The sequence below is a fragment of the Ambystoma mexicanum genome, chromosome 5p, assembly GCF_040938575.1.
Source record: "Ambystoma mexicanum isolate Mex_15411 chromosome 5p, UKY_AmexF1_1, whole genome shotgun sequence".
NCBI classification, from domain to species: Eukaryota; Metazoa; Chordata; class Amphibia; order Caudata; family Ambystomatidae; genus Ambystoma; species Ambystoma mexicanum.
Window position 1 is genome coordinate 272641609 of NC_090930.1, and position 26845 is coordinate 272668453.

The window sequence follows — 26845 nt, forward strand, 5'->3', positions numbered from 1 at the left end:
GTTTGTTAGTTTTCTGTTTATTTTGTTGAAACTGCTGAAGAGTGAAGTTGACACATGATGCTCGCCTTTGTGTCTTTAATAGACCCAAGACTCCCTGCACAGTAAGCAGGGTTAATCTTCATTGTACACTAGAAAAACAGTTGCCAAGGTAGGAAACTCCCGTCCCCTGCACTCTATTATGGCAATAAAAGCCAAACATTTAGAAAAGCATATTATAGAGAAGTTAATGTAACATTCAAGGTAGGTATTCCAAAGAATGTTCCGATATTGTTCTGGAGAAATATATAATTTGCATTCATTCATAGAACAGCTGTACACTCAACACGTTCCGGGACCATTGTCCCTACTTCAGGAGCAAAGCAAATGTAATCTGTGACTTCTGAAAAAACAGCAAATTAAATTCGGTCAGTAATTCTCTATGTGTTATGTAAAATATTTCAACAAAAAAATTAGAGACTCACTGTTTACCGCATATGAAATCACCAGATAATCTTCAAAAGACCTGATTCTTAATCTCATTGGTGATGTTGGAGAATCCCAAAAAATTGTTTTCATAACACAAAAGATAGCAGCACCACTATAGTCAACTTGAAAATTCCATGTAAAATCATGACAACTTGGGAAACATGGCAATAAGGAAAACTACTGTATTTATCTATTGAACGGACACATTCTGAATCAGGAGTGAGAGTCCTCAGTTTGACAGATGCTCATCAAAAGAACTATCCTATATATAACTAGATAGATATCCTTATTATCAACCCTTGTTGTGAATTAAACAACCAGCAAGTGGTCAAATTCAAGTGTGGAGAAGATCCCTCCTACTTCCAGGTAGTAAGGATGTGTCCATCAATAAGGGATAAGATGCCAGTGAAAGCTGGTCGATTCTAAAATGGCCGTTTAAGAAACAGTGCATGTGTACATCCCCAAAATGCCACCGTTTTAGTAAAAGTCAAAAAGGGAATAGTATTTTTATGGGTGATGTGCTGGAGAAATCACAATATTAAAAACAAGATTACAACAAAATCATGTATTAATTGGAACGATCATGTAAATGGAAAAAGGCGCGTGGCATCAATACGAGCATGCACGCAATTGCTTATTGGACTTCTGTTGTAATGGGTAGAAAAACACAACATTCATTGCATAGTTGAGGCTCTGTGTATAAATGGAAACGAAATGGAGCGACCAAGTTTGAATTTTATGATGGTGGACTTACCAAATAACAAATGTCAAGTTATTTGCTAGAATATATGTTAAAATATAGCTGCACCAGTAACATGGAAATCTATGTTGTAAGGTGAATGGCCAAACTCCCATCCTGGCAGTTCAATAGTTCTTATTCCCAAACCATCATGTGTGATAATAGCGTTTACACCAACTACTATTTACACATTTCACATTGACCTCAAATTACAGTACTTTTATAATAACTAGAATTGCGGGACGCCACATGGGCTAACCTTCATCCAGGAAGAAAAATCCCTCAAGGGTTCTGGATGAAAAATAATGTAACTTGGACTACGATTTGAGCCAATGACTTTGGACACAAATAATTGTGGAGAGATACCATTTGTTGTTTGGAAATCCCGGTTTTTAGAAAGGCGTGGATGGCCGAAACACTTGTCAGCCTGAACGGGCATATGTTTTTGAATAACTATAGTTCATAACACAACTTGAATGAAACTTATTTTTTTAAACCCTACTGTTTGAATATCAATTTGAAAAAATCTTTGAGGGGCCTGGCGCAGGTTAACCTATTTCAGACTATAACTTGTATAATAAACAGCAGATAACAGAACTTTCCCATATGCACCATGAAGGGGAAGGGCAGCTAATTAAATATTAGAGATTCAAGATGTGACACCATACCAATGAGGAAGGTAGCAAATGAGAAGAAATCTTTTATAGTGAAATGGGGCGGCATCCCCGAGCAACGACTGTAGGCCGATATCATATGGCATGGAATGGTAGTAATTGCAGAATAAATACTGGTGAAAGTATTAGATACTTCGGCCATGTCATGAAGAATCCCCGCACTATCCCATATCAGCAAATTGTCCTCGGTATAAGGCTCAATGTAAAATAAAACAGCAAATATCTACTTAGCATTTTGCTACTTCATCGAAATTCTAAATCTCACAGGGAGACCAAACTTGCAAGATAAAACATCTATACAAGATTTGCAGTTTAAGAGCTGTGATCAACAGGGCAATATACAAAATAAACATTTTAAAGGGCCCTATTGCAGGCTCCAATACAATGCATGTGAGGTGCACTTTATGAAAATCAGAAATGTACCAGTCCTGCATTAATTGAATACTGTCCTGTAGAGCATATACAGTCCAGAATAATTGGATATTAAGAAGGCAAAAACAAAGGGGTGGCATGTATCCTTAAAACATGAGGCAGAAGACTAAGAAACCACCAATACCTCCGGAGTTAAAACAGTTTATATTTAATTGCAGTATCAATCGATCATTCTTTTGCTATGCTTCCAAGTCTATGAAAGAGCTGAATTCCTAAATATTATTTGATTAATAGTTTAAAGTTATTCACCATTCTCTCAAATGAAGAATATGCCTAACAATTCCTAGCCTGGAAAACCATTAGCATCTTTAATCTTGAGAAATGCCATTTAAACAACTAAGGAATGAGACATTCTAGAATACATTACACTTCTGACTTATCACTTTTTACAAGTTCTGATCTTCCAAGTTCATTTATTTTTTGTGTGCCTGTATACACTAAAATGCAATTGAAACCTGAAATTAAGCTGGAAATACAAAGCACCATGCACAGATCATACATCACTAAATATTTGACTATTTTGTTTCATGTCAAATTCGCTGAACAAGCATATGCACACAAACGAGTAGTCATAATTGTGGTCAATGGCCCGCTTACATAATTGCTTAATTTTATGTGCATTACAAAACGCAGCTTTAGCATGCAAAAGCACATAACAAGTAACATGTGCAGTCAACATTTAAAAAAAAATATCAACACGTTAGACTACATTTCTTTTAACTGAAACAATGTCTAGCCATACATTGTACATTTGCAGTAATCCCACTTTTTTTTTTTTTAAAACACTAATGCGGTTTTCTACTCCCTAAACTAAAGTACCTTTATTATATATCTACCACACAGTCTTTTCTATAATACAATTTTATTTACTTAATTACAGTAGGAGCATCAAGGTAGACTGAACAGATAAAGCTGGCTGAAAAATCAGAGAGAAGCAGGAAGGGCAGTCAGGAGAACCACAGCAGATCAGGAGAAAACAAACCAATATCTGAACGAAAGAGGCAAGCCTTCTTTAGCAAGCGAGTGGAAAGAAATAAAAGGGGAGGATTGCAAGGTTGGCAGGAAACGGGATAACCATGCAGAATGTAAGAAAACAAGCATATTTTGTGCAATTAATTTATTCTGTTTTGACAACAAGCAATCTTGCACTGAATAAGAAATAAAGGCAAAAGAGTCCCATTATGGGATCCAGAAAAGAAGCACACAAGTACATTAGAGATGTGGAGATAAAGCCACCAATATGACTGTGCTCGTCAGTGGAGTGGTTCGGGAACTTCACTCGGAAAAAGATGAAGGCAGGGAGAAGGCACAGGTTTAAGAAGAGCCATATCATTTTAAGTTAATAAGCAACAGGATGCAGCATGTATTAAATAATAAAATGTTAGACATGTTAGCAAGTTCTTTGTCTAAAAGAAAAAGGAACATGGATGAAGTCAATCCAGCCAGTGAAATATGAATAGACAATAGTAAATCATGTTTGCTACCCAAATAAGTTGAAGGGCACAGAAGCGGGAAATGAGTTGATAAATCCTGCTGAGGGACTGCTTTTACAGCAGTGTTTCCATTCTGCAGAACAAACGGAATCAACCCGCACACAACAGGAATTTACACACAGGCACGTATACATCTGCGTGTTAATATGGGTCATTGCAGAGGTCCTATTATATAAAAATGTGTCATACTTTTGATCAGAAGAGTTAAGAAATAGAAGAATCTTTGAGGGGAGCATTTGGCTTTAATTCTGCACACTTACAGGTGCTTGTAGAAAAAATACATTAGTACGAGAACTAAAGGAAGAGTAAATAAAGTTACTAAACCAGAGAGGTATCCTCTGATTATCTTATTAGTCGGGCAAAGTATGTTGTAAGGACTAAGGGAAGACCAAGCAGATAAAAAGGGACGTGGAACATTGTTCTTTAGGCCAGATGTCAATACAGGCAGACCGCAGAAAGATATCAAAATACATGGCTTTACAGGTCCCGCGAAGAAAGGCTGACGGGTTTAAGCATAAATGCACTGTAGGACAATAGCAGATCACCACGTACAAAAAGGAAATTTTGCAGTAGGAATACAGTACAAGAATGTAGGTCAGCTCAAGAAAGGAAAACAGAAAATGGAAAGGGTAGGAAATGTATGGCTCAAACTTCAAGTGGAAATGGGCGATGCAAACATTTTAAAATATTACAAAGAGCAGACAGAAGAATAGTACTGACTCATCCACGGTGTAGCAGGAGACTATGGGGTGGTGCGAGTCATGCATTAGCAGGAGAAACCAGGAAGACAATTACCATACTGGTTGTCATCTGCTGTTAATGTTGATTGTTTCATCTAGTTTTTAAGAATGACAACCTAATACAGACATCTATCAAATATTACTGTGGTCCGATTTAAAACGAACTTTTGCTTAAGAACATATTATAGATTGAAAGGAAATCAATCTCAATTAAAAAATGGTTACATAATAGGGGAAACCTTATTGACCAACAAAGGTCTTTCTATTCACGAGAAAAGACAGATTTTTATAGGAGAACATGCTTTATTACTTCAATTTTGAGGTTTAGCTTTTCAGATAGGTTCTATTAACATCTTGTGAAATTAACAAGAACACTTCTTTATCAAAAAGTATTATTTTGCATTCAATTAAATGAGCAGAGTTTCTCTGCAAAAAAGCTACACCAAAAACAAATGTGCCATTAAAAGGACATTTGTAGAGGTGGCAAAACAAATACATTTGTGTTCAATTCAAAAGTCTTACATTTGTCAATAGTCCATTGTAAATGTTCCCTACAAATAAGCTTTCCTTTCAGTTCATTCGGAGTTCAGTAAGACTCTGGTATTACAAACTCAAATTCTGTACTGTCACCAGATGGACATGGTTTAAAATCTGCTTGCTCTCCCTGGGGTCTGAAGACATCATCCCAGCTTATAGGCTTGGATGAAGAGGTAGACTCGGGTTGCTGGGGAACAGGTTCTTCTTTTATTGTCCCAACATTATAAACAATTTGATCAATTAATAGAGGAGCACCACTTGAAGAATTTGCATAACTGGTTGCATCACTCTGGTGGGTCTGCCGGGACTTGAATGGGTGTAGACGATAAAGACCAGCATTTCCAGTAATGTCTTGGCTATGCACAGATTTCATATGTGCAGCTATGACCTTATGGTCAATAAAACACTCTCCACATGTCAAACACTGATACCTTTTCTCCCCAGTGTGCCGAGTTTCATGCTTTGTGCGATACTCTGCCAATGGAAAAACTTTCTCACAGTAATGACAATGATATTTCTTTTCCCAAGAATGGCAATTGAAATGTCGTTTTAAACTTTTTACACACACATAAGATCTTTTACACACAATGCAAATGTAGTAGACCTTTCCATCAATGATGAGCTCATAGTGGTCTTCATGTTTTACTTTCACGCGTTTACTGTCTGGAGATCCATCAATTGATCTTGGCAGCTCAACTGCACCGTCATCGTAGTCGTAATCATCATCAGCAGAAAGGTCATCTTTAATTGGGATAACTATGTCGTATGTGTCTTCCCCAATATTTGCATAAACCTTGCAACCGGTCGATAGCCCTCCAATTTCAGACGGAGTATCCAAGGTGATGATTTTCTTACCATCCATAATGTGCTGGGAACCTGTTCCCACTCCCCCTAGGCAATCCTTGTTATTTCCAGCATTAACATCTGCAATTTTAATTTTCAGCTCTCCAGGTTTGGGCGAGTTCTGAGTAAAAGTTGGCAATTGTGGCTGATGAACCTTTGGCCCATCGAAAGACGCGCTTACTATATTTGAATGATTACTTAGTGCAACACTTGAAGAGTTTTTGCTAGGTCCCCAACTGCTGTTTGTAATAATCAAAGGTTTGTTTACAAATGAGTTAATGGATGGGAGCTGCTGCAAAAGTAAATTAATTGTAGGAGGTAGGTAATTCTGGGAAAAGGAGGTGATGCTAGAAGTGTTTAGCAACACTGTGTTGGGAATCAGACGATTTTGGGAAGAGACAAAGGTTGACCCACTAGTCTGCACTTGGCCTGGTCTTGGTATGTTAGGAGATAAACCAAGCGGAGTTGATGTAACACTTTTTAAAGTAAAGTTGCTTGGAGATGTTGCCTTTGAAACAGGTGAAGCTTGAGCAGGAGTGCCATCGTTGGAGCTGGTTTGTTGTTTGGGCAACTCAACTTTATCCGAACTGGTTGACTGTTTTGCTGTTTCAGTATCATTTAAAATGCATGGCTTTGGGGGCACAAGCTGAGAACAAAAAATGACATCATCGTCGTCATCATCATCGTCAACAGGGCCTTCAGCCTCATCCATGCAATCTGCAAGGCTTCTTGATTCCGTGAGCTCTTCAATGGACATTGGGTTTGCCTGAGTTGGAACAGGCACTGAACTAATTCCATTGTCCTGGAGTACATCGTTGGCAGGCTTCTGTGTGGCAGTATTTCCAATATCAACACTGTTTTTGTCAGAGACTGGTTGTGAAGCTTCCACACCACCATCCTTGACACAACTTGCCATGCTTTTCATCTGTGATAAAGGAACACCCAGATCTGCAATAAACTTAACTCCTAGCAATTTCCCAGCTTTAATCAATTCCTCCAGCAAATCGGCACGTACTCTAACAATTTTAGAGCAATACATATAATTAAGTATTTCTGCAAAGATCTCTGATCGAACAATACTCAGTTCAACTACTTGCCCAGACACAGAACATAGTTGGCGAAAGTATGTACTGGATGCAGAAAGAATATTTTTGTGTGCTCTAAACTTTTTGTCCTCCACGATAACAGTGACATCACAAAAGATTCCAAGGTTACGTTGCTCATTTAAAGATGACAATAAGGTACCAGAGTACTGGGTATCTGTGGCTGAAATCAGTTTTCGGCTCTCCATGCCTATGAAGTGGAGGGAAAAGAAGCGAGTATTAACGATTTGGACCCAAAATATATTACGATATGTTCATAAATGGATTTAAACTATCCTACAAGTTATAAACTTAGGTTACAAGGAAAAGCTCTTTGCCCATTTGGTAGTTCTATCATTAGTACATTTTCTCACGCAACGTACCAAAAGGACATAGCTGGTTGCAGAGAGCATTTTAGTATACATACAGCAGTATCCGTTCTTGGAACGTTTTACCGTACAAACAATCCTCTGGGTAAAATTACAGATACACATGCAAATGAAAATCGATATTTATTGCTTTATAGGACTTTTTATTAAATGGCTCTTATGAGTTTGAAAGCAAACCCCTTGTGCTAAAAATGCATGGAGGGAATATTTTGCACATGCAAAGCAATGAAAATTGTTTGCGGAAGGACCGAGCTGTGTTGTGTAGAGGGGGGTGGGGGGAGATTTGGCTGTGGTTTGCCTTTTTTTCTAGCTCATTTCAAAATAATGATTGCGTTTACTCATACATTTTTGGCCCAGCTTGTGCATTTACTATATTATTTAAAAGTAATGAAGATATTAAACAAAAAAGCTGTGCGAGAATCATTACATTTTGCGCTTATGTCTGTGATCAAAGGTGTTTTGCACTATCATTCTGTTTCAACAAGCATCAGCAATGGCAACAGTTTGGACTTGGGTGCATGCATGGTAAAGGCACTTGCCGGGCAAAGCTTAGTGGTATTAACTGGCCATTGATGGTAGCAGGTGCGAGTACTTGGGCATTTCATAGCATTGCCTGGCAAATGCCTAATTTATATACACATGCCAAAACTGTTGGCATTACCCCAAAAAATGTTTAACAGGACTTCAGTGCTTATAAATCAAATGGCTTAAGGCAACGTGGTTAAGACGTTTTTGTTACATGCGTAGCAGGTTTACAAATCCAATTAAGTCATTAACTCTCGGAAGACTGCTTTGCAAAAACACTGGCAGGCACTTCGACTGCAAAGTTCAATGGCAAGACTTGGTTAAAATGAGCTCAGAGTTCCCATGAGGAGGTGTTTTGGGGATGGGGGGGGTAAGAGCTGGGTGGGAATGGCCATAGGGAAAGGAATGGCCATAGGGTTTAGCATGGCTATGGGAAGTCAATGGATAAGCAAATATCCGAACACCACCTACTACTAGCTGCGTGTCCCTCCTCATATGCCATTTCTCCATATTGGTACTCTAATGCAATAGTTTAGTCTTATAGAATAGCCCAAACTAAAAATAGGTAAGAGCAAGATTGCCACGCCAGTTATCCTATTGCAAACTATTCCTCAAAGTAGGGGCACAATTTCAGCTAAAACAGCTCCCCTTCTGGCTCTTTATACATGCTATAGGAATTCTTCCGGTTGCTTTGAAATTCAGAAAGAGCTTTTCATAAAACTAGATTTTCTAGCGTTGGGTGGAACATTCAAGCGAATGAGCAAGTAAATGTGAGAAGGGCCCCTCAAATTCTAGGACCAGGCCCTGTTGCTTTAGCATCTGACAGCTAGCTATGCGTTCTCACAGTCAAAGGTTCCACCATTAAAAGGAAATTAGTTGTTCACATACATTTGTTTTTTAGAAAAACAAACGAGTTAAAAGGTGGTATGAAACTCTACCACTAAGAAGGTGCTTCCTGTTGCGATTACCATCTTTACCTTTCGCTTTTATTCTACAGCCGGATTGGCATAATAAACTAAGAAAATGTGCAAGAAGTTGCCAGTGTTTGTTCGTTTACATTGTTCTGCGACCTCAAGTTGGGGGTGAATTCTTTTTAATACAGCATTTGTGAAACCCTACCTAGACTTTCTGAAAAAATACCACCAAAATGCTAACGTAACCAGAGCTTCATTAACAATAAGCAATAGGTGCCAGGGCCAAAATATTTTCTAGCATTCCTGTGGTACTGAGGGGCAGGCGTCTACCTACCACAATCGCCACCAACACAGCTGCTCCCTACAGTGTCAACATATTTGGGAATGAAGCTGTAGCTCGCACAGGCACATTGGATGGGCAGACTACAGCAGATGTGTGAATTGCAGTTACCAATCAACAGAACATGGAATTAAGTAACATACCAGTTGTGTTTTGAGACATGTTTAAGTGCTTAAAGACATTGCATCGTTAAAATGTTGCTACGATTGTATAGGTGGCAGGTTGAACGTATTGACCTATGGTGAATTGACAGACAAATTGAGAACCCATTACAAAACAGTTTCATGACAAACACTGCAGGACGCTCTACTTGTGTAGGTTAGATCTCAGGACAGATACTCCTCTCCCCTGGCATGGCCTCTGTAATGGTGCTGCTTGCTGTGCAGTTGATGCCAACCCACCCTGCTGTCGCACTGCTGCCGGTTATTGCTGTAGTAGAGCTGCACCATTGTCATTCAGGCTGACTTGATGCAGTGCGCGGGCCTGGCCAGCACGAGCGCCTAGCGCGGTCACCTCCATACTCTTATTCATGAAAACATAGAACTAGCAGTGCTGCACCTGGGTTGGTCATCAAGTTCATTAATTACAATGAGCCGGCACAGAATGCAGAGACACGTGGCTAGTGCACAGTGCTGTTGCTTATTGTCATACAACCACTGAGAGATACCATAATGAAGTTGCCAAAACACCACTTCCTAATCCACGGCAAAGTCCCCCACATATTAAGCACTGGATACGACCTAATTTAATGGCACAGACGTCTAATAACCAACAATATAATAAAAATTCATATCCTTTAATAATTTTATGTTATGTGGGTTTCAAAAGGTTGGAAAAAAACCCTTTCACCTGAAATGTGAAAATAGGAATATCCATTGGAGCCAAGTCATCACACATTCCACAACAGCCCTGGTAGTCCTTACTGGAAGTTCACCTCCAGTTCAGCGCCACAACAGCAAGGACATTGTGGGTATGCAAATTAGCCCAAATGCAAACCTTTTTCTCCCGGAAATTGTCTTTGTCTAAGAGAGCAGTGCTACTTTATACAGAGCTTAACCAACCCAAGACAAACACTTTGCAAGGCTGCCAGGACAACTACACTGATTATAAGTCCATCAGAAACAAACAACGGGGAGGAAGAGCGAGAGAGAGATCGAGAGTTGAAGGAAACTGGAGGAGAGAAAGAGGCTGAGACAAGGGGCAAGCCAGAAGCAGCAGCCAAGAAGAGTCGCATGTGGAGACCACGAAAACTGAAGAAGAAAAAAGTGAGTCGCTCTGTAGAGAGGCGTAGAGGGTGTGGCTCAGGAGAACGCACAAGGACACCTGAGAGCCCAACTGGGTGTTGGCCGTGGTAGAAGCAGAGACTGAAGTGGCTTCCCGTACACAGGCAGGACGACAATTACAATAGAAGTCGAACTTGGAGATATCTGGGCTAGAGTGAGACCGGGACAGTGGAAGGTCTAGACTACGTCCCAGCAAAGCAAGCATGTATTCTTTTTGGGACACTTGGAGAGTCTCAACATTTGGCCGAGAGCAGGCCCCACGGAAGAACCAAAACTGTACGGTGTGGGGTGACCTGTAGCTAGTCGACCGGTAGGTTCATCAACTGCCCTACCAAAGAACAGGCCACGGGAACAACCAGAGTACTGGTAGCTACAGGACCAGTAAAGAAGAGATGGTCAAGTACCTAACCAATTTCAGAATGACGAGCCCAACTGAACCCTGGAGTCAAGAGCCCAGCAGATCCATGGCAAACCCGGTGAAGCATGCCGATTCCAAGAGCGGGTAACTGGAGTCATTAAGGTTTGGGTGAAGCCAGGGTGAATTGAAAAAAAAGTCTTCAAATCAAAAAGTGATAAACTTTAAAAGTAACAAGAGGTTAACACTCACCTTCGGGGATATGAAGTAGTTCAAACCAGAAATCTTCAACCACCCAGCCCCTGAAACGTTATCCGAGGGGTTATCTTCTCGAACTTTGACAGAAGGCCTAAACTCTGTCAAAAAGGTCTTCGGAAGCATCACTGGTGAGACCAGAAACAGAGGTCCATGAAAATCATTGTCTAACAAGGTTGCCCAAGAATACATCTGGGAAGAAATCTTGTGATACCCACTCCAAAACCATCTAGTGTGGGGCAACGAAAGTCAATAAGTCTTCGAATAGGTATTCAAACTTGTTATTTGTCAACACCTGATTACGTCAAGAGTCAAGTCCATGAGAGCTATATCCCACTTTACAAAGAACAAAGCCGTCATCCTTTATTTCTGCCATTTTCATCAAAAGTGTCAATATTGAGATTCTACCTTTTTAAAAGTAATTTAGGAATACTCGAGACTGTAAAAGGGCTCAAGTAGCCAGGAAAGTAATAACAGCAATTCCATGGCCAGTTCCACAAGAGTAGTATTGAAGAGTCAAGTGGGATTCCGCCAGTATCTTCATCGTCCCAGGAGGAGGCAATGGGATAGCATCAGAGCTTTTGAACTAGAATGGTGCCTGTTGATTTGGACTTTTACAGACTTCCTGACAAGCACCCCATTTCTTTATTTCAAGTAGGGCAACCCCCTTTAGGGTTAGGGATAGTTAAGTTTAATTTTTCATTTAATAAAAGTCTTTATCAACCACCTTGGAACCTCTTGGTCAGTCTCTTCATTCATTGTCACCACAGATCCCCAAGGGGGATGTACTAAACAAAGACATTTTGGGCCACAGGAAGCCACACACCATGAGGGATAGCAAGGTTGGGGTGCTGAAGACCCCAGCATATCTCCTGAAACACGCAATTTACACAGTATGCTATTTGACTTAGGAACTGCAAGGCTGAGTGGGAACAAGTCACAGTCCACAATCAAGAGGTTACCATATGGGAGCAATTCACCAATTTGCCACAGACTTTATGAGCTGCCCTCTTCGTAAATGGCAGATCAAGTTCGGTGCACTGTCTTGAGCTTAAAGATAGTTCAAATCAAGCTGCGGAGAGGGGTGCTCAGTTTGGGCTAGGACTTCAGCAGTTCGCAATTCACCCCTAGGACGGACTTGAGCTCTGGGTTTTTGAAGGCTGCAAGGCTGTAATCTACGTTTTGCTATGGTGCAGTGTTTTTGTATATGAAAAAACGCACTTTGTGGTATACTGTTGCACTTTGTATAGAACCCAGCCCTTTGTAATTAATGTTAAAGTTGAATGCAGGACAAGATTTAGAGGAGATTGAAACAAACATTTCATCAAAAAAAAACAATTTGAAACGTGTGCTGCGTGAAATAAATACAGGGAAAAAAGAAAGGTTCTTTTAAGGCAGTGCGTGCTCGTATTGTGGCTATTGTAAAACTTTCAAAAGGATGGGTTGTGGGAGTCTTTAAAAGGAAGGATGGCTGAACACTTGGGCACTTGTAGGGTGAGACATTTCAAAAGCTTTTGATTTCCCATTCTAGTTAGTATATTTGGTCTCTGGGAAACTCATTCATAGTGTCATGGTAGTCAAGATTTTTAAATGAATCCCGGTTCTGGTTTTCTGAGTGTTTACATTTGGTCATACCAATTGCAACCTTTCCCTTCTAATACTGGTCCCGCCATCGAAGACACGGTCATCCATTTTTGTCAAAGACATCATTAGCGCTACCTAGCACCAAGTATCTAATGGTGTTCATTCAAGTGTCTGAAATTCTTTGCCCAAAATAGTTAGGTTAAAATTACGTAGCTGAAAATCAACGCAAATAAAGTTAATGGTAGCATCAAGTAATTTACAAAGCGTGGAGAGTCTGGCCTGGAAACAGTTTAGGTGATCTTTGAAGAAAAGGGGTCTAACCCGTTACAGTACAGTACTTGTTAAAAAGTATTTCAGTACAGCGACTGAGTTTCCTAGAGCATGCTAAACCCTAGGAGTCGCCCGTTTTCTACCGCTTCAGTTTTTATAGGCTAAGTAATGCTTTTTAAAACTTGTTTTCATTACTCATTTACTGATAAGGCGATGGCAAGTAAAAAATGTTGCTCGAGAGAATGGTTGCTTCAATGCAAAGTTTCACACCCTCTTTGATCCCCTCCCCCATCAAAGGAACTCGCTGGGAAGGGGCACTCTCAAACATTTCAGCAGATTGAAGCAGTCAGAGATGAAACATGCTGTTGAATTTCAAAAACTGACTAGAATCTTTAAAAATTACACTCACCGAGTTACAGACAAGAAACCAGCACTGGCAGAGACAAGAGTTGCTGCTTTTTTTCTAGAGAATTTTATTTTTGCTATACGGGATGTAGTCATGTTTACAGATGCTCAAAGCATATAGCATGTAATATCCAGGTGCATAAATCATGCTAGGCATTCCCATTTAATGTCAGATACTCGCATCAGATTCCAGCTGTTTGCATCAAATCACAAATACACACACCAGATGCACCTAGGTATTCCCATCAAATACCACAAACGTGCATCAAATTTAAAAAAATATGCACCACCTGAACAGTATTCTCTCTAAAAAGACTACTCATGCAGGAAGATGGCTCCCAAGTTAAGTGCTCACCTCGGACACGGGGTGAGCCTGCGCTTTTCAAAATAGAATACCTGTAGTGCCAACTCGCCCTATCATCCGTGTAAGATAATTCATATATAACAAATGTAATGGTACTCATTTTTACAGTTATTGCAGCACTTGAAAGCACTGCAGCACCTTATGCAAACCCGACCTATCTGTTCATACAAATTTCCTATTAAATTGTTACCGAAAGGGGTTAACCATCCCCAGAATAAAAGGCTCAGAATACTCAACCAAACCCAAAAACATTCAACCAGCACACAGAGCTCGGCAGTAAATGCTTGAGTAAAGATGCTCACACCTGGAACTTTTAGTGAGCCCCCCCCCCAACCCTACCCTCCTTCATGCAGACATCACCACATCCTGTATTTTACTTTCATGGCTGCCAAATAGTGTCCATCTGTGCTCTTCCTGAACCCATTTTAAAGTGCCTACTGATATGTCACTGCAGTGTTGTGTCATATCTGCGGCACTCCAAGCAGTCCTGCTTTCTCAGGCATCAGAACTGTGCATTCTGGCATTTGTATTCCAAGTATAAGTATAGGAATAGAAATTGCAACAAACAAAGCGCTGTGGCTAAAAAGCAAGAAGTGGCAGAAGGTGTTGCACACCAAGAAGCCTGCAGTTCATCCATCTTTAAAGAACCGACCCTTCCATGCCGAGTTTGAAAGTTGGCAGTTATTAAACAAGTTATTACGTTTACATCTGTACTTCTATTTTGAACCAACTTTGAATTAACCAGAATTAGAATTACGTATATCGCCATAACCACAGTAATGAAGACAATGAACCCGTTGCATAGGCCAACTGGTTAAAGCACCTGCTGTAGATCAAAACAGGTCAGAAAAAGGCAATTCAGGAAATAGGGGACCCACAAAATGGAAGAAAAAGAAGCCATTGCTCAACATGCCCTAAAGGGCTGCACAACTGAATTCGCTGGCGGGCAGAATGCACCACTCCAGTCTCATACAGTGGGCCCGACGACTGTCCATGGGAATGTACGGTAGAGTCCGTGTGAAATAAAAACATGGGTTTTATGGTGCATTTCTTGTTGATCTATTTTTCAACCAACTGGTGTGATACATTGCCTATCAAAGGCATTACCACTTTATGTATTATGGCACAAAAATCCAGGTTTTAAATAGAAGTAAAACTGTAGGCATCAGGATGCAAAGACAAATACTGGACTACAGAGGTTTTCGGGGAGGAGAGGTTCTGTCTTTAGGAATCACAACCCTCGTTGTGACTTGTAGGGAAAATAATGTCCTGAACTTCTGCATGCTGTCCAACACTGCCCTGCTATGAAATGTCAACGCTGCCGCAACTCTGTGGGTGTACACCAATGTGTCTGTCCCCACGTATCACAGTCTGACACTGTGCCCGCTTTATCAGAGTGAAAGAAAATAAATGTAAATTGAGACCACTGAGTCTTCGACAATTACGATGTGTGCTGAGGGGTGTGGGGAACCGCTAAACTGCTAATGCTTTGGAATTTTGCAAATAGAGTACAAGCCCAAATACTGTGAGCCGTATTGCCCGCCATGTTCATCGAGCTTGGCTCTGTAGACAAGAAATAATTAAATTGGCCAGCAAGAAACAAAAACTGACCAGAGGGAAACTGGCTATTGGGTAATCTCCCCTATGGGTTATGACTGATAGTGGGGCTAGGATCACCCCTTGATATTTTTAAAGAAGCTATGTTTTGAACTTGCTGTAGCTCAAATTGTATTTATTTTATATTTTGGCTCAATTATATTTACCGGAAACTCATAGATGCTGTGTTATGACTCTTTCCAGATGTTAAATGAGATTATGTTGCCGCCTTCTTTCTATATATCATATTGTATTGGTTGTTTTTATGAACTTTTATGGCTTTTTCCACCGAATAAAGTTTTATTGATTGATAATTGTAACTAACAAAGTCCCTCACTGTAGCGACTACTTTACTTCTAGTCCATAGTCCCCTTTCCTCCATACTTGTGTGACATTCTGTCCTTCGGGACCGGAGCACTTTTGTAAAAAGCATCAAAACATTTTCCTTTTATTTTTACGTTGGGTACCGCACGTAGCCATAACCCCGCCCGCCCTCCTGAGCTCTGCCCCGCGCATTACCCTTCAGTCCTTTTCTATCACCAGGTCTGAGACCATTTAAGGAATAATAGAGGATACTTTTTAGAGGGGACAGCGAGCGGGCGTATGGAGGAAAGGGGACCATGGACTAGGAATAAGGTAGTTAATACGGTGAGTAACTTTGTTATACTTCTATGTCCCGTCCCCTTTCCTCCATACTTGTGGGAGCTTCCCAAACACGCACCACAGTTGGTTCGGGTGGATGGAAAACCCCCTTTACTGGAATAAGTCCTTAAGAATAGCCTGGCCAAATTGGGCATCAGCCCTGGAGCTCAGGTCCAAGCGGAAATGCTTACAAAAAGCTGATGGGGAAGCCCACGTAGCCGCCTTGGCAATGGTTTCCCAAGGGACATACTTTTGAAAGGCAACAGCAGCACTTTGCCACGTACAAGATGAGCATGGATGCCCTTTCGAGGTTGAAGGCCCTGAATGCTATAGGCTTCTGAAATAAATGAGGCAATCCATCTGGAGATAGTTGCTTTGGAAGCTGGTTTTCCTTTCGGGCCTCCGATAGCGACAGTTGTGAGGAGCCCCGGAGTTCACTCGTAGGTAAAACTTCAGGGCTCGCCTGACATCCACATTGTGCAAGACTCTCTTGGCATCTGATGCCAGATTAGGAAAAAAGACAGGTACGGAGTTCGATTGGTTCAAATGAAAAATCGGTAACCACCTTCGGCAGGAAGGAAGGACGAGTGCAAAGCACAACCTTATCCGTATGTAAAGAGAGTAACGGATGTTCAACAGAAAGAGCTTGGAGCTCAATTACTCACCTCGCAGATGTCACCGCGATCAGAATAGAGGCCTTCCAAGAAAGGTATTTAAGATTGGTAGTGGCCATGGGTTCAAATGGTTTATGGTATAACGCAGTGAGGACCACGTTCAAATCCCATTTGGGATGAGGGGTGCGCACTGTCGGAAAGAGATGAAGACAACCTGCAAAATGCCTTTTAATTACCCTATTAGTCAATGAAAAGGAACAGCTGTCCGTGGACAGGTAGGCCGCAATGGAAGATAAGTAAGTTCTACTAAACAGAACATAAAGCCAGAAGCTACAAGGTGAGACACAAAGGATAGAAACATGTCAACCGTAGCATGCCTCGGGTCAAGCTGTTTAGCTAAGCACCAGTGGCAAAAACGGAGCAATTTGCTCCTATATTGAGCCCTCATAGGTAGTTTTCTGGCTGCTTGGATAATGCGCATGTTATCCTCTGACAAATTAAATTGCGCTAAAGATCTGGATTCAGGCACCAGGCCGCCAAGCTGAACGATTGTGGGCAGAGGTGCCACATCTGGTGATCGCTCTGGTGAAGGTCAGGAATCAACAGCAATCTGATCAGAAGAACCGACAGATGCTGAAGTTCCGGGAACCAGAATCTGGCTGGCCACTAAAGAGCTATGAAGAGGAGAGTGCAATTTGATGCACTCCTGAGCTTGCAGAGTGACTGATGAATTAGAGGCAGGGGAAAAGCATAAGCCTTCAGTTGTGCGACGGGATCTGGAGAGTGTCTTCCAGAGAGGACGCCTAAGGCCGTCTCTGGATGCATACAGAGGAAGTTTCCCGTTCATGAAAGTCACAAAGAGGTCCACTTCTGGAGTGCACACTGGCGAAAAATGTTGGCCACATCATCACTGTTCAATTCCCACTCATAACTGGCTGGCAACGGCTGAGTGAATCTACTGTTACAGTGATGTGACCCGGGATTTGTACAGTCAGGATATCACAGGTTTCCCCCTTTCTCACCTGTTTTCGTTGCCTGATGACTTCTTTAGGCGGAGTCTTCTTTCGTATGGTTCGGGTCTTATACAAGCCCGCTTGGCTGTCCTCGGCTTCCAGATTGCGTTCAGTTTCGATGTCCGGGATCAAGGGAAACGCCAGGAATTCAGAAAAGAGGATGAGGTGCACGCGGTAGCCGTGCAGGGATTCCGGGAAAGGCTGGACAAGAAGGAGGGAAGGTAATTGGAAGAAGGGGATCCAGGAAACAGCAGAATAGTACAAGGGAGAGTACGGAGCACACCTACGGTCACAGCTAGCAGCAGCGTTGAGACACGCGGGCCGCGGGGGTGTGGTTTCTTTATAGAGCACGCTACGTAGAGCGTGAAAACTGGTGAGCAGCGTTCTTAGCTTGCTGCCATGTTGGTAGTACCATGGAGTGTAAACTCCGACGTGTCAGGGACCAGGAGGCCCAGAAGGGGCGAGTTCGATGGTTCATGACACAGGAGCCAAATGTTGTGCTGGATGGCCCAGTCCCAAATTTGTATGGTTAGGTCCACAAGGAGTGGTGAATTGGTGCCACCCTGCTTGTTGATGTATAACATCGCCACAGTATTGTCCGTGCGCAAAGGTTGTCGATCGAGGACCACCATTGCAGATCTTCCGTCATGCAGGACGGAACTGGAATTATCTTGGAATCCGGGTCCAATGCCCGAGACCAGCAGCTCCGAAGAGCTAGCTGAGTGCACCTCATCTTCAGGCGTGCAAGAGGCAGAGCTAGCACACAAGAGGCCATGAGATCCAGAAGTCTTTGGAACCACCAGGCTGTCATGTGCGAGGACTGGCAGAAGAGATGACACGCGGTTGATAGGTCTGCAATCCTGTCCGCCGTAAGGAACACCTTGGTGACGACTGTATTCCAACGGAAACCCAGGAAGATCAGGTCTTGAGAGACCATCATGGAAGATTTCCGCCAGTTCACAGACAGCCCAAGGTGGAACAGGAGCTGGAGGAGAGACTGGCGATTGATCAATGCAGTCTGTGGGCAAGGACTGCACAGGAGCCAATCGTCCAAATTTGGATATCCATGAACGCCCTGCAGCCTTAGGCAAGCTGTGATGACCAACATCCTCTTCATAAAGACACAGTGCCGAGCTGAGACCAAAAGGGAGCAAACGGAACTAGAAGTGGTCCCCTACCAGGGAGAACCGCAGATATTTCCGATGCGGACTCCATTTCAGGATGTGCATGTATGCGTCCTGAAAGTCCACTACACTGAGCCAGTCGCCCTTCCGAAGAGAGGACTTTATTTGGCAAGGCGTGATCATCTTGAATTTCTGTTGGGGAAGAGGAAGATTTAACTGGGAAAGATGAGAATAGTGGGCAGGCCAGCCTGGTTGGGTTTGGGCACTGAACAGACGGGAGTAGAATCCCTCCCCTTGCTCCCCGAGAGGAACAGTTTCCACTGCTCTGAGGTCCAGAGGTTTATGTACCTCGGATCTGAGGGAGGGTGACCCGATCTGCTGGAAGGGAGGGTTGAAGAGATGGGAGGGGAGGGGCAAGCGGAAGCCCGCCCGAGCGATGGACAAAACCCACCGGTCTTTGGTGATGGTCTGCCACGCCTCCAGATGAGACAAGATTCGTTCTCCCACCGGAGTCTCGTGCAACCGACAAAAAATATCTTTTGGAAGATTTGTCGGCAGTGAGCCAACCTGGTCCTGGAGAGGAGGCTGATGGACAAGAGAAAAACCGACCACCTTGCTGTTGTTGCTTTCGGCGGGGCACAGCGATTCTGAAACCCCCCCTGAATCCAGAGAAGGGCTGAGTTTGGGACCCCGACCTCTGTGTATAAGGGGCCTTAGCTGGAACTTTCGCCAGGACCGATAAAGATTTGGCGGTTTGGTTAATCGCCTTGTTCTTTGCGAGTTCCTCATCTGTGGAGGAATGGAACAATTCCTTGCCATCAAAAGGAAGGTCCAGTGCTTCGTCCTGTACTTCCTTTGAAAACTTCATCGCATGGAGCCACGCTTGGCGGGAGACGTCAACCCCAACCAGGAGGACTCGAGCGAAGGTATCTATGTGGTGTGCCGCAGCTTCCAGTTAATCCTGTGCCAACACTTTGGCATCCAACAATCCGGCTTTAAAGTCGTCTAACCTATCCGCAGGAATACGTTCCAGGGAATCGGCTAGCTCCTTCCACAGCCTCAGATTGGCTGCTGCCAGGATGAGCATGGTGTTAGCTTGACGAAGTTGAAACGCCGAATTGGAAAATACTTTTTGCCAAAGGCGTCAAGGAGCTTATCCTCTTTGAAGAGGATTTGGGCCGCTGCCATGGATGATGCAGAGGCCGGCTTGGACTGGAGGGTGGCGGCTGCTACCACCATTGACAAAGGGAGCGGGCAACCTGATAAGGCCATCTCTTCCGAGGCGTGAAGCTTGTATCGAACGCCAATCCTCTTGTTGAGATGCAGCCCGGTATGAGGTTTATACTAGACCTTACGGGCCTCAGCCAAGACGTCCTTCTGGGGGGTGCATGGGGTGCGGGGGGGGGGGGGGTCGAGAGACAGGCCGGTGCGCTCCTGAGGTGAAAAAGAGCCCGTTCCTGTGGATTGGAGGCCTCGGGTACTGTAATATCAAGCAGGGCCATCATATCCAGGTCCCGGTCATGGAATGCTCTAACAGAGCGGGGCTGTTCATCTCTGTCCTGATCCGCTTGAGGCTCATGCAGCAAAGCGGGGACAGAAGAATGTTCCATTGCACATAGCGCCTCAGGTTTTAAAGTGTTATCCCGCACCGCCGGTGTCTTTCTCTGTGGGAGAATGGGGGGGCAGAGGAGGAAGTGATGGAGGAGGTCCGACAGGCAACGGTGGAGGAGAAGGCAGTATGGGAGGTACAAGGTACATTTCCCTGAAAAGACCTCTAAAATACGCCCTCATGGCATCAGAGTGCATGAGCTTAGTGAAACATCCCAAAAAACGCATCCTCCGACGAAGGTATAGGCGCTGGAGTAGGCAGAGGCCGCTCATGAGGGGCATACCCGAGCACGCCAATCGAATGAAGGGCGGAAAAGATTTTTGTTCTCCACATAGCGTGGAAAATGCTGCTCAGCCCCAAAAGAAATGCTCCCAGTACCAGACGTCGAGAAAGTTGGTGTAAGAGGCATCCAAAATGGCTGCCGTGGACCATGAAGGTTGGGCCGCCATTTTGTCAACACCTAAGAACTGTGACAGGAGAAAGTGAGGCAACTGTTTCCTCGGGGGAGTCAGGGGACTTCAACACTTTAGACTTGAAACAAGGAACCTCAGCCGAGCCGGTGCGGGTAGATCTAGGATGTTTACTGGACATTTTAGCGACTTCCCCAGAATTAGCCCTCCAGTGGAGAAACCTTGGCAGAGCCGGTACTGGAAGGCCTATGGCCCTTGACTGCCTTCTTTGCCCCCTCGACAGAACCAGTCCCACCACGACCCTGAACGTGGGACGGTTGAGGAATGTACCTCACCAACAGGACCTTCAAAGATGATCCCTTGACTCAGTCCCTACTGGATTTAGCCCCAAGACGAGGAACCTCAGGCTTTAACCTGAGACATAAAGGCCCCTCAAGAGGGGCCTCGAGCGTTGACTCGGTGTGGAAAGCTACAGAAACGGAGACCTCAGGGCGAACCCCAGTATCCAGAACTGGGTTGAACTTTAGCACCCAAACGGTGAACCTCGGAACAATGTCTGGTATTGGCAGGTCCACAGCGGGAACCCTTGGAGAAACCTCTGGTGCGCCTATTAGGCCTCTCGTGGGGCACCTCAGGGGAACCCCCGGTGACAGAGCTACTAGAGCCCCCCTGGCCGGGGCGCCCTTAAAAGTAAAGAACTTACCGGGCGTTTCTTTTTTCAATCGATTAAGAGCTAAAAATGCGGTGGGGGGAACGCATTGAAACACCTCCTCCCACCGAAGATGGAGTGCCCAGACGGAGAGGGAATCGCAAGAGAAACAAGAGTCCCATCGATGTTCCGGGCCTAGACACTATAAGCAAAGAGAGTGGGGGTATCGGCCCTCACAAAACTACATTCGCATGAAGAACAGGACACGAATCCCAGACGCTCCGGCATAGACAGAGGACTAGATGACCGTGGAATCGGAGCAGGAAGGAAGGACAAAGGGAATTAAAAGACAACTTCCTGGTGATGCTAATGCGTCCAGACCCGACCGTGCAGAGAAAAGGACTGAAGGGCGATGCGTGATGCTTATTACAAAAGTGTTCCGGTCCCGTCCGGAAGGACGGAATGTCCCACAAGCATGGAGGAAAGGGGACAGGACGTAGGAGTATATAGTTTTACTCTTGCACGCGTGACAATTTCAAATGTACTAATCATATCTCAAAATAAGGAAAACACGGAGTGGTGATCGTTATTAGAAGAACCAACCCACAGCGTTTGCATTTCTTGTGTTCTGTGAGATATATGTTTTATATTGAGTTTTATGTACATGTGATCATTTTAGTAGTGTCAATTTCTATATGTTTAATAAAATACGTTTTAATGTTCATGTATGTTTGGGTATTAGATTGTAGGAATCAAGAGTCGGACCAGGTGGTTAGTTGCTGAATTTATGCTTTATTCTTGTAACTTAACCAAATGAAATTAAAGTCAATTGTTTCAGCTGCTGAGAGTTACTTCACTTCTCTGGCCGCCTTCCAGGAATATAACCTTCCTTCCTAAGCCTCTTGGGTGTCCGGATAGGCCCACCAGTCGTTCCTTCGCTCTTCGCCCTCTCCGTATGACTAGAAAAGGAAACAACACGACGTTGATCAGCTCTCGGTCTTTTACGTGTTGTGAGTGACTTGTTTCCCCTCCAATAGGGTCCTTCCCCATCTATCTGGCCTTCTATTGGTTGATCCTGCCACATCCCACCTCCTTTAAAGGCTGCCGTCTGGGTTTGTGTTTCCTGATTCTCCCGCCTGCCAGGGGAGTCCCGTCCACCTTCCCATCTGTGCCCCGAGGCCCCTCCTTCCCCCTGCATTGGTGTCCCCGCTCGCCCGCTCCCGCCGAGCGAACTGCACCCGCAGAGCGGCCCGCTCCGTCTGGCAAGTCGCCTCTCTCTTCTTGCCTGCTCCGGCGGCGAGAGGAACACGCCGGGGTGCGCGTGTCTCTGCACCGCGGCTGGCCGCGGTTCCCGCGTCCTCGTCGTCTCCAGCCCTGAGCCCCGGTCAGCACCCGCGACGGCCGCCACGGCGAACCAAGGTAAGGGCTGGCAAAATGAATGGGCAGCTTCGTGGTCCACTGCCACGACTCCACTTTCTCCCATTTCCCCTTGCCTGACGGGACCCACCTCACATAGATACACCATGTCTTTTCTTTGTTGTGGTTCAGACACCTGTTAATACATATTTTTGTATAATATAGACCATTGTTAAATGGTTCACTTTTCAATACCATCTCCGTGTGCCCCATGCTTGATGCTGGGTGCCAGCCATTTGAACTTAGACATCCAAAAATGGCAATGCTAAGGGGTTGTGTCTTCTCTATTAAAAGGTTATGAAAGGTAGCGTCCCACAGCTGTTGGTGACAGGTGGGTCCGGTAAGTCATCTTAACATTTCGGCTGTATTCCAGCACAGTTGATGCGATTGCCTTTATGTTTCAATGTTCAGAATTAGCCATAGCCATAGTTATGAAGAACATGGTAGCTCAAGTACTTGATGTTCAAACATGCCTATCAAATTCTTTATGTTCATATCTTTATTTTGCAGGCTGAATGTCAAGTACTTGAACTATCATGTTCTTCATAACTTTTGTTTATGAGGCCACCTTTCAATACCATCACCTACCAGTCATGCAGTGTGTGGATGACCCGCTACCTTTTGATTTGTGGGTTCTAGGTGGTAGATCTATGTAGGTGCATTCTGTCACAGTCTCACCTACATAGTTTACATGCAGGCATTTCCTGTATTGGATGAGGTATACAACAATAGATGGAGAATGCAGGTCTCCTGCATCACCATAGTTTGGTTCTGCAGAGTGATTATGCAATAACTGGCCTGAAGACAAAGGGCAAAAATGCCTATCTGTATGCTTCAACTGAAGTCAGAGCAATAAGAAAAAGTATAGGTTCATGAGAATATCACATGATTGAAGAGCAACTTTCTCCTTATTACACAAAATAAAGGATGCTAGAAAAACATTATTTGGTGAGACTTCACAAGACAGCCATTTGGTATGGTGACTCACTTCTGCAGTCTTACGCTTATACAGAGTACAAATAAGAAACAGCTACAAAAGTGAGTATCTTAATAAGTAAAGTTGTTTGGACACATAGGTGCCAGCACTATTGCAATGATGTGTTTAAAGAGAAATGTAACTTCTGATGTTACATGTAGGGTCAATGCCTACGCACTGACGATGGTGAAAGGAGGGACTAAAGGTGATCTCACCTAAAGTACCACATTTCAGGACCTTTAAGAGTTCAACACAAAATGTTTTGAAGAAATTACTAATCCAGAATTGGACACCAGCAAGTTAAAAGAAACCGAGGCAACCACACGATCATGCCAGTCTCTACGAAAAAAGAATGTAGTCCAAGATGCCACACAAACATCTGCCGCTCCAGCCTCCGAAAAATAGGCAACTGCTTGATTTTTCTTGAACACATTGCTGCACTATGGCAAACACATATTTTGGCAGAGATGGCAGTTAAAAGGCCCAGGTCACACACCTGCCTAGGTCAAAACAAAAAGGCAAGCAGCAGACCCAGAGCTCTCCCCACACACCCCAGCTACTACCAGGGCGGCTTGTCCAATTGTCAACCTGGGCTGCAACAGAACTTGCCCCAATGTTCACATGAACCTTCTCCGAAGCCTAAGCATAGAGGGCATTCAGCCTTGGTGACAGGGCAAAGGGGTAAACCAGTTTGCTTGTTTGCTTGCTCATTCTGTGGCATACTATATACAGCATCTCCCTTATTCATCAGCAGTCAGACCATTAGCACAAAACATCTGAGCATTACTATCGTCGGTTAATGATAAAGGAAAGGATTTTGCACTTCAAGCCTTGACCCTTTCTGTATGTACTGTGAAGAAACCCCATCACAGTGTCAGACAAGATAGCCCTAAGCAATGCAAGTTAAAGTCATTATGATCGTACCGCAAGCAATCAGTAACTTTGCTGTATCCTTCCATCTGTGAACATTTCCTGCACAGTCCAAGAAGGGGCAGAGGGCAGGAAAGGCCTTTGAGTGACGTGCAACATGCCATCAACCAACATGTACACAAATTACTGAAAATCAACCCATATTCCTTCTCCCTTCCTGGATCTTACCTTTTGCTCCTCTCAGGGTTTAGGAGGAGATCGGTGTACGAGAATTCAGGATTGGTAGTCGAACAAGGAGTACGGTAACACCCCCATTAATAACTATGTGTTCACCTAATCAGCAATATCATGAAGGCGAAAAATATCAGAAGTTGCTAGCCATGCATACATGTCACTAATCCCCTGGCATTAATGCCAGCTCTCCAAATGCATACAGCAAAGCATTTCTTACTCACCTAGAGTGATCACATGCAATAGAAATATTATTTGATAATCCTTTGATCAAATAGAATATGTAATGTCTTTTGTCTTTAAGGAAGTCTTGTATGTATTGAGAACTAGAAATATGGCAGAAAACGCATAAATGAAGCAAATTCTTATAGCTGTCTAGAAACTTATTTTTGTAGATGCTATGCATTTTAGGCCATGTGGCATGAAACAAATGTTGCTGTCCGAACATAACTGCCTAAAGTAGCGGGAAGGATTCACACACAAGGGAAAGGGCCAAATCATAAAACATCAATGCCTTAGGTTTATAGTACTAGAAGAGAAGGGTTAATGTTATACAATTTACCTTGTAGTTGATAAAAGTATGTTTTTTGTTGAAAATAAACATGTGCACTCCTCGCCTTGCAGATAATGTTGACAGCCATGCACACACTCTGCCCTTCTAGGATTAACTTGTGACTGGGTAGGCAAGGAATGGAACCTAGCTCGGTATTGAACAGGACCACCTCAGATAGCAGAAATTAAAGACACCACCTAGCAATAAATGAAGATAACCCTGAAGCACTCCCTTGTGCACCCTCTTCTTGAGAAACCCTCCGCCAACCCTTCCTGTCCGGCTAACTATCGTCCTATCTCCATCACTCCTTTCCTAGGCAAACTCCTGGCAAAGCTGTCCATCTCCCAGCTTAATCTTCACTCTGAATCTATTGGTTGTCTCCATGACCATCAGTCTGGCTTCAGAGCAGCCGGAACCACAGACACTGCTCTCCTGAACATCCGAGAAGACCTGCTCTCCAACCTTAATTCTAACACCCAGTGTCCTGATCCTACTTTATCTCTCTTCTGCCTTTGACACAGTCAACCATGCCATCCTGCTCAACCGTCTCCGTGATAACCTGGGTATCACTGTTCAGGCCCTGGCTTGGCTGACCTCCTTCCTCTCTGACCGACCCTTGCAAGTCCAACTTGGGTCCTTCCTCTCCTATCTCTACCTGTGGTGTTCCCCAGGGGTCTAACCTCTCTCCCTGGCTGTTCAACCAACACCTGGCAATTCTTGCCCACCGCATTGCCGCTCTTTGTCCCAACTTTCAATGTTATGCGGATGACACTAGGCTAATTTTCAGGCTCCCTTCAGGCACCTCTTCTTCTCTCATCTCTGTCTGTCCGCCATCCAGGAGTGGTGTACTGCCAATGATCTCTGCCTTAATGCCAGTAAGACCGAGATTCTCCTCATCGGCACACCTGCTCCCTTCTTTCCCGTCACTCTCTGGCCGGCCTCTCTGGCCCTCTTCCTGCTCCCACTTGTGAGGCTAAAAACCTCAGGGTCATCTTCGACTGCACACTTTCCTTCTCTCCTCACATCTCTGACGTCTCTAAGAAGTCACACTACCTGCTGCACCTCCTCACAGGTATTCTTCCTTTCCTCTCCTTCCCCCAGAAGCTAGCTCACTGTCTCCAGAGCTCTGGTTCTCTCTAGGCTGGACTACTGCAAAAGCTTCTTACTAAATCTGCCTGCTTTTACACTCCGCCCTCTGCGACTCATCCAAAACAGGACTGAGAGACTTGTCCTTGGCCTCAAGCCCAGGGATCGTATCTCTCCAGGACTGATCCCAGTGGCAGCGATGATTTCAAAACCCTCTTCAACTCGCTCTTCCTAAATAGCTTCCTTCTCTGGCTCTTCGCTCATCCGCCTCCAACAACCCCCAGGGTTAGTCGATTCTCCAAGCAGCGAGTTGGTGGTAGTTTTCTTCTGCTGGGGCCTCTCCCTCTGGAACAGCCTCCCTGCCTCT

General features: G+C 44.0%; 2 protein-coding genes across 3 annotated transcripts in view; both read right to left on the reverse strand.

The window, feature by feature from the left end:
* LOC138480894 (transcriptional regulator Kaiso-like) overlaps positions 1 to 26845 on the reverse strand; it is a 307074-nt gene that overhangs the window by 274244 nt on the left and 5985 nt on the right. The gene's annotated exons all lie outside the window — the stretch shown is intronic.
* The window catches only part of LOC138480893 (transcriptional regulator Kaiso-like), a 422231-nt gene that overhangs the window by 113643 nt on the left and 281743 nt on the right, over positions 1 to 26845 (reverse strand). The window contains exon 2 of one of the 2 annotated variants that reach the window (XM_069612685.1): positions 7169 to 7216. The exons of the other annotated variant lie outside the window; for it this stretch is intronic. Coding sequence (XP_069468786.1) covers positions 7169 to 7214 — 46 coding nt within the window. The 5' untranslated portion in view covers positions 7215 to 7216. The remainder of the gene's footprint in view (positions 1 to 7168; positions 7217 to 26845) is intronic. 2 annotated transcript variants of the gene reach the window in all.